At 49.4% G+C, this 11,437-nt stretch overlaps 1 protein-coding gene across 4 annotated transcripts in view; it reads left to right on the top strand.

Annotated features, from left to right (window-relative positions):
• Positions 1 to 11,437, top strand: part of Otof (otoferlin) — a 94,342-nt gene that overhangs the window by 23,729 nt on the left and 59,176 nt on the right. For all 4 annotated transcript variants that reach the window (XM_021161693.1, XM_021161690.2, XM_021161691.2 and 1 more), the window contains exon 3: positions 11,163 to 11,251. In XM_021161693.1, the coding sequence (XP_021017352.1) occupies positions 11,163 to 11,251 (89 nt within the window). The remainder of the gene's footprint in view (positions 1 to 11,162; positions 11,252 to 11,437) is intronic.

Genomic DNA, 11,437 nt, shown 5'->3' with positions numbered 1-11,437 from the left:
CCATCTCTCCAGCCCTGGTGTTTTCCTGTTTCATGAGTGGCAATGTTTCCATCTCTCCAGCCCTGGTGTTTTCCTGTTTCATGAGTGGCAATGTTTCCATCTCTCCAGCCCTGGTGTTTTCCTGTTTCATGAGTGACAATGTTACCCATTTCCATTTACTTCTATGGTACCCCCACTAGGTTTGTACCCATCGGCGCCTTGTTTTAGATTTCCCATTTCCAATTCCTTTTGTTCACTCTTATCTGCTTACCAAGGCTCAATGAGGCTTAGTAGAAAGGTTATAACCATGTATGCAGTTCCCTTCTACAATCAAACATCCCATCGATGACTTGCAGAAATCATTCTGAGTAGTTTCTCACTTACATCAGAAATTCAGGGGTCCCTTGTGCCTCTCTGGTTCCTCTGCTTCACCCAGCCCTTGGAGCTGGCACGACTGTCTCCATCAGACATCCTTTAACCTTGTAGCTTATTAACTCCTGATCCAGGAAATCAACACCCTCATGGAGACATAGATGTAGGCAAAACACCAATGCACATAAAATAAAAATTATTAAGATAAGTCTTTCTTATCCAAATAATGTTACTATTTATTACAGAAAAAAAGCTAATTAACATGCTAATGAGATGGGTGTGTTTGTTGGTCTAATACAACACCATCCAAAAATATGCTGATTTGGTACACTCTGAGGAATAACATGAGGGAAAAAATACTAAAAGTCTTTGCTTCCGTGATTAGAACATTGTTTCTCTGAGAGCAGGAACCTTTGTATGTACAGTGGAACCATTGTAGTCCACACTGGAGAGCGGCTCAGGCTGAAACAGGGTTTGGGCGGTGTTCATGAGCGCTGTGTGCTAGGATGCTGTGTGTGTTGTGTGTTCAGTGCCACGGCTGCAGGGAAGTGGTGGCAGGCAGCACAGAGCACACCAGACACGCCTCACACATGCTAAGTGTTTGAGTTTCAATTGGCTTTGGTCACAGCATGTTCAGAAACCTTGACTGTTAACAGTGTTAGCCACTCCCAGCTTCAGCTGTGACTTCCATGTAGGGTCCCAGCCTCAGCTTTGCGTGTTTGGTTAGATTCTGGATTCTAGCCTTGAGGATGTGCAGTTTCTTTGACTTTTCTTTGCCTGGGCCTTGTTTTACTTTTAAAAGATGAATAGTCTCTATAAAAAAAGAAAACAAACAAAACAAAACAAAACAAAACAAAACAACACCACCTCTGATTTGGCTGGAGAGACGGATTGACAGTTAAGAGAAATGGCTACTTATTCAAACGACCTAGGTTCAGTTCACGGTACCCACGTGCAGCTCACAACTTTCTGTAGCTCTCGTTCTAGAGGATCCAGCACCCTCTTCAGGCCTCTGTGGGCACTGTATGCATGTGGCGCATAGACATTCAGGCAGGCAAAATATTCATAAATTTTAAAAATAAAATTAAAAATATCTGCTACCTTTACTTCTCGGATCTCTTGAGGATCCCTTGGATTTTGTTCTCTTCTTCTTTGGGATTTCGTCCAAAGGAGTCATTCAGTCCATTTTTGCAGTATGCCTTCCCAAGCTCTATAAATCTGGAAATATCTTTCTTTCTTACTCAAGTTTGAGAGTTCTACTAGATCAGGAATTCTAAGTTTAAGATTCTTTTTCTCACAATTGAAAATATAATTGAAAGTATAATTCTATGTTATGGTTAAAAAAGCCTGCTGGCCCTCAGAGTCTTAGAGCTCTGTGGGCAATCTTTTTTTCCCTCTTGAAAAAAAAAGGAAAAAAAAACATGACTCTCATACCTAATATATATATATATATATATGTCATTTTTTTGCCTTTGAATATATATATGTATGTATATATATGTGTATATATATAGTGATAGACTTGAGGTTCAGTTGTTCCATCTGGCTGAGGGGTCACCCTAACCAGTTATTTTTCCTCCTGGGCCAAATCCATGTGGGAGAACTGGGAGTTCAGACCCAGGGCTGGAGAGAGGAAAAGCAAGGTCTCATCTTGTGCTACATCCACCACAACTGCAAGGCCACTGCCGCCCTACTAAGTGTGTCCCTCAGTCCTGGGACAGCTGGACCCCTCACCATTCCTGTGGGTGCTCTGTTCTTGTTTCCACTGTCTCCTTGTTGTGTAGCTTTCAACTTCAGCTTAGCTTGGTTGCCACATTTGTCAAATCATGCTGGGAACAGATATGCATTCTCTCTGGGAGACAGCAAGCAAAAAGAGGGAAGGCTGTGAAAAAAGATACCCCACTGCATAAAGAGCTGTCATGAGGCTGCAGCCCCACTGCACAACCTGTTGTCTCCTATCCCCATCTCCTTTCCTCATTCAGGGGCTCTGGATCAGTTTCTCATGGGCCTGCCTTCTAGGGCCTATAGCAAGCACCTAACTCCCTTTCAAGACTTCTAGGGGCCCTATCAGCTCAAGTCCCAGGCAATGAGCAACCTGATGCCCCTTTGAAGGACAATGCCACCCCTTTCCATGCCCTGCACCCGGGACACCTGAGCCACAGATAATACACGGCATTCAAAGTTAATCACCGTGTCCTTCCTCTTTCCAGAGAAGCCCAACACGGATCAGGTAGAGGATGCCCTTGATGCCACTGGACATCTGCATGGGGCATATTCTGAGTGTCAGAAGGAAGGGTCACCTGAGCTAGTGGGAGAACAGGGATGTCTCATATAGGAACTTTACATGGGGCTGCCTCTGGGACAGTGCTCAGTGAACACAGGAAAGAGGCAGAAGCCAGGGAGCTATGGCAGACACTGACAGGGTCAAGAACCAGCACCGGGTGGGGAGAAGCTTGCTCACATTGCTACCTGGCCTTTAGGAGTAGGGGTGGTGACCAGGAGGTTCCCGGTTATTGCGTAATGGAGACCCACTGGGGTGGGGTGGGGTGGGGTGGGGTGGGGTGGGGTGGGGCCAGGAGTGATAACAATATCTGAGCCGTCCTCTTCCATCTACTCCCCATGATAACTGATGAATGATGACACTCAGTCCCACAGAGTAAGTATCCCTTACAAGGTGACAGAATAGAAGTAGCCAAGCCAGGATTCTAAGTGAACACCAAGACTAGATCTGAAAACCTCTCTGGGTACACCAATAAAGCCTGTCCCAGGCCTTCTGATTCTGGCTGGCTTGTTCACAAGAACCAGGCTTCCCTCCTTCCTCTAAAAGGGTCCCATAGCCTGGCTACCACTGGTCACAATGCACAAGGCAGGCGGGACAACTTTTGGACCCCCAAAGAGATCACAGAGATATATCCTAGCCTCAGGTAGGAAATTCCCCCTGACTATCCCTGATAGGAACTGCCCATCAGATATGTTCCAGAACAAGTCTGGGAAAGAAATTTTATGAACCCTTCAGGGGTCTCTCTGTCCCTATATTATGACTAGGCCCTTTGGGAACTGGCTTAGAGAGAGAGACATGGGGAGCCTTGGAGTCAGGAGACCTGGGCTGCTTCTCTAGGGTGAGGCACTGCTTGATTCAGACACAGGTAGGTGAGCCACTTTGACTGAGCAACCTGAGTGGGCAGGAGGTAGCCGGGAAGAAAAACAATGCCTATCCTAAAGTGATGGAAACAGAGCCAGGCAGTGTCCCCTTTCCTAGGGACTGGAACCCGAGATCCCTCATTGAGCCTGTGGCTCTGAAGAATCTAAGGCAGGAGGCAAGGCTGGGGAGCTGAAGGAGCTGAGAGAGCATGTCAAGTCTGTCTAAGCCCCAGCCTGGTTTGGCTTTAACACAGGCACTGTTTGGACCCCATGCCCCACCCTAACCCCTATCCCCCACCCCCCGCACCCTCAACCTCAACCCCACTCCCCACCCTTACTTCCCACTCATCCCCTCCATCCCTGAGTAGGCCCCAGGCCTTTGAGGTTCTGGCTGGCTTACTCAAGTGAACCAGGTTTCCCCACTGCTCAATGCTAAGATCTGGGCACTTAAGGGGAGAGAGCTTTGCCTGAGCTTTCTGCTCTGTGTAACGGGCTTGAAGAACAACATCCCCAGGTCAGAAGGAGCCATGTCAGGATTTGAACGCTGGTCTGTCTGATTCATGTATCCAGATCTGGAATGCTCAACCAGCTAGTGTTGTGCACAGGCCTGTAGCTCTAGCCTTTAGGATAAGCAGTAGGTAAGGCGCAGACGACCTACAGGCACCATAGAGGTCACTTAGTGGAACTTCACTATTTTACAGCAGGTGAAGTGGGTCTGTGTGGGGAAGGGGCTCCCCGAGACTTCCAAAGGAACACAAACATAAAGCTAGAACCCAGGTATTTCAGCTCCCAGAACTGTTTCTATTATACCACAAATCTCTACAGAAAAATCTCAACTCTCATGTTCCCCCTAGCAGACACACAAAGCAGGAGGGTCTCCACACCAGTCAGTGGGCAAGCCAGGGCTAACTCAGCTCATCCTCCCACAGATATCAGGGAACTCGGTGGAGTCCCAGATCCCTGAGGCTGGTAGGATACAGAACACCATGCCCTGGCCACGACCAGCCAGGTTAGCCCAAGTCTGTAGATGGTAACTGGACACTCACGTGCTCCTAAGACTGTTCCAGGCAGAGATCACCTTTTCCTCCTCCACCACTAGTACATGTCCCCCAGCTCCTGTAAACAGTCCCATTGCATGTGCTTCAGTTTGTTCTGTCCTCAGAGCCTTCTAAGTACATCTCCAGAACCTGAAAACACCCTGCATCCCTGTACCCCTGTATCCCTGCATCTCTACATCTCTACAACCCCATATGCCACACGGAGCACAAAGAATACTGAGCAAACATGAGGTGGCCCGTGATATCTAGGGCAGCAGTGTTTGGCTTAGCAGGCCCAGGGTCCCAGACTTAGGGGTTGAATGAAGCAGAATATTAAATAGTGAGTTGGCTTTCGTTGGCAACCACTTTTCTGGGCACTTCCGGAAATAAAAGCCACTACCCTTACCTGCAGTGGCCACAGGAAGAGACTTATGCTAATGCTGCCAAGCTGGAGATGTGCCCTATGTCCCCAGAAGCCTCTGCAGCTTCTGTCATCAAGAAGCCAAGTCTTGCCCAGATCCTGGAACAAACAGCACTGTAATAACAATTATAATAAATGGCCCCATTAACTAAACACTTCCTGTGTTCTGGCTGTCTGCCAAAAGCCCAGCCAGCCTCAAAGTTAGCCCCAAAAGAACTCACTCCTGCTATCACCTGATGGGTGTCTCTACTATAGTCCCTTCTATTACTTGAAACTTGTTTGCTGACAGTCCACTGTGTACCAGACCCTGTAAGAGTGTGAGGAAGCCCTGTGGACCAGGCAGTCACCTGTGCTCCTGCTCTGATTACCCTGATAGTGACCATCATGACATTCTGGGAGCCAATGGGAAGGAGGGGGAGCAGGAGACTGAGGCAGGGGCATGAAGCCCAGCTCTGCTGCTGGTGAGAAGTGATCTTGACCCAGACCTTACAAGGAGAATCACAGGCAGAATAGGGTAATGTCACAGTTATCTACTGCTATGTAACAAGCCCCCAATGGCTGACAACCTCTGCACTTCTGATTCTGAGGCTGGCTCTGGCTGGCTGCTGGGTGGCTGTGATAGTGTCCCAGCATATATCTGGGTCCTTTCTGTCTCCCCCAGCCTCATATCTCCCAGGGCCTCCCTTCCAGCAGGATGGCCTGGACTTCATGTGCCGCTGATTTCCAATATAAGGAAGAATGGAAGTTTCCGGGTCTAGGTGCCACACAGCCTCATGATTGAAACTTTTTGTTGCTAAAAGGCATAAGGCCAGCCTAGACTCAAGGTGAGGTAACACAGACCCCAGCTTGTGAGAAAAGATGTCACAGAGAAAAAGGAGAGAGGGGGACCGGGAGCAGCCACCCCCCGGATAACAGCAGAGCCATGCTTCCCCAGTGTTTACCTTGTGCCGGAGCCAAGGTTAGGTGGTATACCATCCATACTGGGAAGTGTGGTAACTTATCCAACTTCTCATAGTTGTTAAACATCAGCACCAGGGTTTGAATCTGTATATTCTGCCTCTTAGTACTCCATTGATCTAATTAATAAAAATCAATTAATAAGCTACATTACTGAGAAAATTCTAAATCTCAGTGTCGTTATCTGTGAGGCGAAGTTAAACTGTTAGTACACTAGGTGTCAAGTGGTGGCAGGTACCCAGTAGGTGGTCAGCACTCAATAAATAAATGATTTTTGCAGCTGGCAATCTAGAAGGACAATCGGAACCACAGGCCCCTCCTGAAACTTGGCTCTCTCTAATCTACGTGGCTCAGGAGACAGCCCAGTGTCAGGGAGTAAGACCTGATCTAAGCTTGAAGACTGGAGTTTAGTCCTGCCTCCACCACCAATCAGCTATGTGCCCTTGGATGCTTCTCTCTCAAGTCCTCTCAGCAGAAGGGCATCTTCGCCACATTGCCAGAGTTGTTGCTAGAGAACAGTTTTACTATCAGGTTTACTATCGAGATAGAAACCTCCCCTCATAACCCCTTCCCTTCAGCCAGACACTTCAGGAGTTGAGCAGCATTGTCTGGTTGGGGGGGGGGTATGGTGAGTGATGGCTCCTGGGAGCTCCCAAATCCCCAAACTCCTCCACCTTATCTGGCTGTGTCCTCAGCATATGTGTGCATCACTGTAACGGGTACAAAGAAGGAAATAGCAGCCAAAGGGAGACACTGAGAAATGAAATCAGGATGAGGACAAACAAAGGAGCGGTGGAAGACATGGGAAGGCCAAGGCAGATAAAATGTGAAGGCAGCAGAGGCAGAGCAGAGAAGGGCCAGGGAAACATATTGACTACAACATGCACACAGCCTCGCAGGAGGGGGGATGGGGGGCAGGGAGCGGGAGGCAAGCCTGAACCAATAGTGACTTTCATTTCTGCCGTGCTATGTTCTCTTTCCATATAACATCCTGTCGCTAGTGTGATTCCGTTTGGTTCTTTTTGTTTTTTCTTTCTTTAGTTTTTTTGAGACAGGGCTTCTCTGTGTAGCCCTGGCTGTCCTGGAACTCACTCTGTAGACCAGGCTGGCCTCGAACTCAGAAATTTGCCTGCCTCTGCCTCCCAAATGCTGGGATTAAAGGCGTGTGCCACCACACCCAGCTTCCATTTGGTTCTTGCAGCAGCCTTGAGAGATATATATTTGTCTTAGTCTGTCTTCTGTGTCTATAACAAAATAACTGAAATGGGGTCATTTCTAAAGCATAGCAGTTCATTTGGCTTTCTGTTCTCAAGGTGAGAAGTCCAAGAGCATGGCACCAATATCTGATCAACATCTGGCGAGGGTCTCCTTAATGCATCGTAGTATATCGTCTGACATCACACAGTGAGATGGGGCAAGTGCCACATAGGGCCTGGGATCCCACATAGAGATTCTAGGTCCATCAGGATCAAAGCTGGGGACCAGGAGCCTCAAAAAATTTCCAGAAATCAGTCTAATGAGCAACCAGGAGTGAGAACCAATGAGAGACAGAGACAGGGAAAGGCAGAGACACAGAAAGACAGAGACAGAGACATAGAAATACAGAGGCAGAGACAGAGAAAGGGAGAGACACAGACAGAGAGGCAGAGACAGACAGAGACAGAGAAAGGCAGAGGCAGACAGAGACCTAGACAGACAGAGACAGAGGAAGAGACAACGCAGAGAGGCAGGCCGTTATGTCCTGTCAGCTCTTGTGACCCACTGAACTACACCTCAGTGGGGACAAGCAGCAGCCCGCCGTGTCTCTCTGAGTCTCCTGTATCCGGTCATCAGTTCCTCCACTGACCCCACTGTTCCCACTGTGTCTATCTAAAACCATTCTCAGGGTCACCACCAGCTTCCCCAACTCCTTCTTTCTTACCAGTGCCAGGAACCACCCATAGCCCCCAAGTGGAAGAAATACCTTACCTGCTTCACCCCAAAACAACAGCCTCAATGGGCCTTCTGTACCCTCCCCTGGGCCCACAGCTAATGAGTCAGGCCTCTACCACCATGCAGTCTTGTCTAAGCAACTCAATTAAGAAAGCAACATGCTTCGTAGAGCCGAGTTGAGCTGAGCACTGCAGGCCTCAGACAGTAGGAGCCAGAGCTGTGCTGAAACAAGTCCTGGGGCTGCCAGGAGCCCCACCTACCTCTAGCCTCCCTCCATCCCATGCTCGCATCATCAGCGTTACTGTCGCTGTGATGAAACACCGTGACCAAAGCAACTTGGGGGGGGGAGGGGTGGGTTTATTTGGCTTATGCTTCCACATCACAGTTTTCGGTGAAGGAAGTCAGGACAGGGACCTGGAGGTAGAAGCCGATGCAGAGGCCTTGGAGATGTGCTGCTTACTGACTCACTCAGCCTACTTTCTTATAGAACCCTGGACCACCAACCCAGAAGTGAACCGCCCTCAATGGGTTGTGCCCTCCCTCATTGATCACCAATTAAGGAAATGCCCTACAGACCTGCCTACAGCCCCATCTTTTCTCAGTTGAGGTTCCCTCCTCTTGGACACTCTAGCTTGGGTCAAGTTGACCTAAAGCTCTCTTGCCCTCATGGTTTTCCCAGGATCTGGCCCATCCTGGGAGGAGATGATATGAAGGGAGATGACAGTGAGCAGCCAGGATGGCCCTGTAAGCCCAACCCTGAAAGTCCTCAGTCTGGGAGAAGGCAGTCCAGCTGTGGAGCGGCAGGCTGACGGGGGCAGCTCTCACAAGCTTCTGCTCAGCAGTGTCCACTCGGCCACCAGCAGAACTCTGCCTCACCCTACTTCTCAGAACTGTGGCTACAATGTCCATGAAACTGGCCAGACACCAGCCTCCTGGGCTATTGGAAAAGCTAAAAAAAAATCAATGTGCTTAAAGACTTCAGCCTCCTGCATAATGCCAAGTTTTCTTTAAACATTATTATCACTGTTATTCCTGAACTGTTGACTAGTCTGAACTGGGTAGGGAACATAGGGGACATGTAAAACTGAAGTCACTGTGCTCTATCTAATCTGTCAAAACCCCATCTTTCAATAGTTCCTAGCAGCTCTTGATACCTGCCAGTCACTCTGCTAACCCAAAGCCCAACCGCACTGGAGGTGTGGCTCAGTTGGTGCTCACCTAACATGAATGACAGTGAGTTCGATCCCCAGCACCCAATAAAACCGATGGGATGGTGGGAGCCTGTAACCCAGCACTTAGGAGGTGGGGAATGTTCAAGTTCTGGGTCAGCCTGGGATACAAAACCAGAAGGATATAGACTCAAGCCCACGCCAGCTTTTTTCCACCCTTTTCCTCTGTCCCAGTTGTTCCTACTATGCTCCCTTTCCCACAATGGCATAATCAGCCCTGTGATCAGACAGGTGGCCTAGAGAGGGAATGTGGGGCAGGGTCAATGGAGGTGATGGAGACCACAGGCCACAATGGGTTAGCGCCAATAGAAACAGACATCTCTGGAGGCCGGGTTCATTGAGAGGCTCATTTAATTAGGAGGCATAAGGACTATTTAAACCTTTGGAGAGTGGGTAGAGGCTTCAGGGTAAGTGAATATCATTGGGCTGAGCCAGGGTCCTGGGATGCCTCATTTGCATAAGGAGGAATTCCAGATGCTGCTGGACATGACCTTATAAGTGACCTCCTCTGGACATGACCTTATAAGTGACCTCCTCTGGTGGGGCCAAGGTAGAGGCACGGGTCGATGTGAGCCAGGACATGCCCAGGAGAGGAGGGGAGATGCAGACACGGACACGGTCCTACTCCTGCCCATCTCTGGTAGAGATTTCCAGGGTTTGGACACACCTCAACCCCACTCTTACTCCAGGCCTGCTCCCCACAGCTCCATGGCTCCCCACCCCGTCTGGAATGAATGTGGGTCCCATTCAGGTCCTCTTATCTTCCTCCAGCTTTAAAGGGGTATGGGGGTGTGGTCTCTACAATGGGTGTGGCTCATCCTTGTGAAACAAGTTTTGACCTGCCTTGGATACTGTCAGCATGCAGGGGGCCAGGGGAAGGGGTGGTGTCTACAAACTTAGGCTTCCTCGATTATGTTGTGTAGTGAATTCTGCGAGGGACCTGAGTGGTCTGTGTCATGGTATGCATCCCAGCCTTGAGCAGTGGCTCTAACTCACTGTCCCTTGTTACTGGAGGGTCAGCCCTATGGCTTCCCGGGACTGCAGGCTTTTGAGTGAGTCTTCTTGGTGGCTTTGCCCAGCTTGACTCACAGAGAATAAATTCTGTATTTACCAACAGAGGCATGCCAGGCCTCTCCCTGCTCAGAAGGCAGGGTCTCTGGGGGTCAGAAGTGGTGATCAGGGGGCACAGCAGGCCATTGGCTTTCCTTACTGGCACGCAGGGGTCCCTAGGAGCTTGCATGATCCTGACATTGATGGCTACAAACTATTTCTGTAGGGAGTACAACAAATGTCGCACACAGATGAAAGTCTTTCTAGCTTCTTTTCTTCTTCCTCAATTGTTTTGTTGTTCCAAAAGGGAGGAAGGCTAGGCAAGGACTGGAATGATGGAGCCTTGAGGAAGCCCTAGGAAGGTGCCTGGCTCTGCCCATCATTGGCTTTCCCTAAAGAATGACTCCTTTTACCATCTGCATCGGGTTCGAGTTGCCACTCTTCGGTCATTAGGAAAAGACCCACTGAATTTCTAATCCATCCATATTATTAACTTAGAGATGTCTCCAGGGGTGTGAATGGAGAAACAGAAAGTGGGACAGAGGCTGTAAGTCTGACCCTTATAACCCGAGAGAGCTGCAGAATGTGTCCCCGTTGTTCGCACTGTCACCATGGAGGGTGACCAGAGAGAGCCTGGACTCATCCAAATGGCTTATGTGAGCTGTCCTGAAACCAGCTCCCATCCCACTGGTGGTCTGTGTTTACTGGAGCCCACCCACACCCTGGCCACACCACCCTCCTCAGCTGTCACAGAGCTGGGAGGCAGAGGAAGGCACCCACAGATGGGAGTCAGAAGCCCTTCTTAGGCCTAGGGTCCTCCACTTACCCTGCAACGTTGGCAGCCTGACAAACCTCTCTAGCACCATCTTTGGAGGAGGAGTGGGTAAAAAGACCCACCACACAATGCAGCTATGACAATGGAGTAAGGATACAGATGATTTGTCCCTGGGGATCCTGGCCCATGGGAGGGGCCAGGCTGGCTGTTAGGAGGCCCCAACTCCTTGCTATTTGCCCCCAAGGCTGCAGCTGTCCCTCTCTCCCCAGACGTTCCGGTGGCCAGTGGCCAGCAGCATCGACAGGAATGAAGTGTTGGAGATTCAGATTTTCAACTACAGCAAAGTCTTCAGCAACAAGTAAGTGGGGAATCCTGGAGGCCTGCCTGGTTCTTGGACCTGTCTTTTTAGGCTTAAAACAGAAACTGTACTCTGAGGCCATCTTTAAAAGCCTAAGAGGTCTTAGGCTGGTGGTCTTGGCTATCCATTTTGTCCTTTGTGGGGTCCTCAAAGTGCCCTGGCCCTTCCATCCACTGTCAAGCAAGA

This window comes from Mus caroli, chromosome 5, assembly GCF_900094665.2.
Source record: "Mus caroli chromosome 5, CAROLI_EIJ_v1.1, whole genome shotgun sequence".
Lineage (NCBI taxonomy): Eukaryota > Metazoa > Chordata > Mammalia > Rodentia > Muridae > Mus > Mus caroli.
The sequence above is the reverse complement of the archived record's forward strand: the minus strand, read 5'-3'. Positions and strand labels throughout refer to the sequence as shown.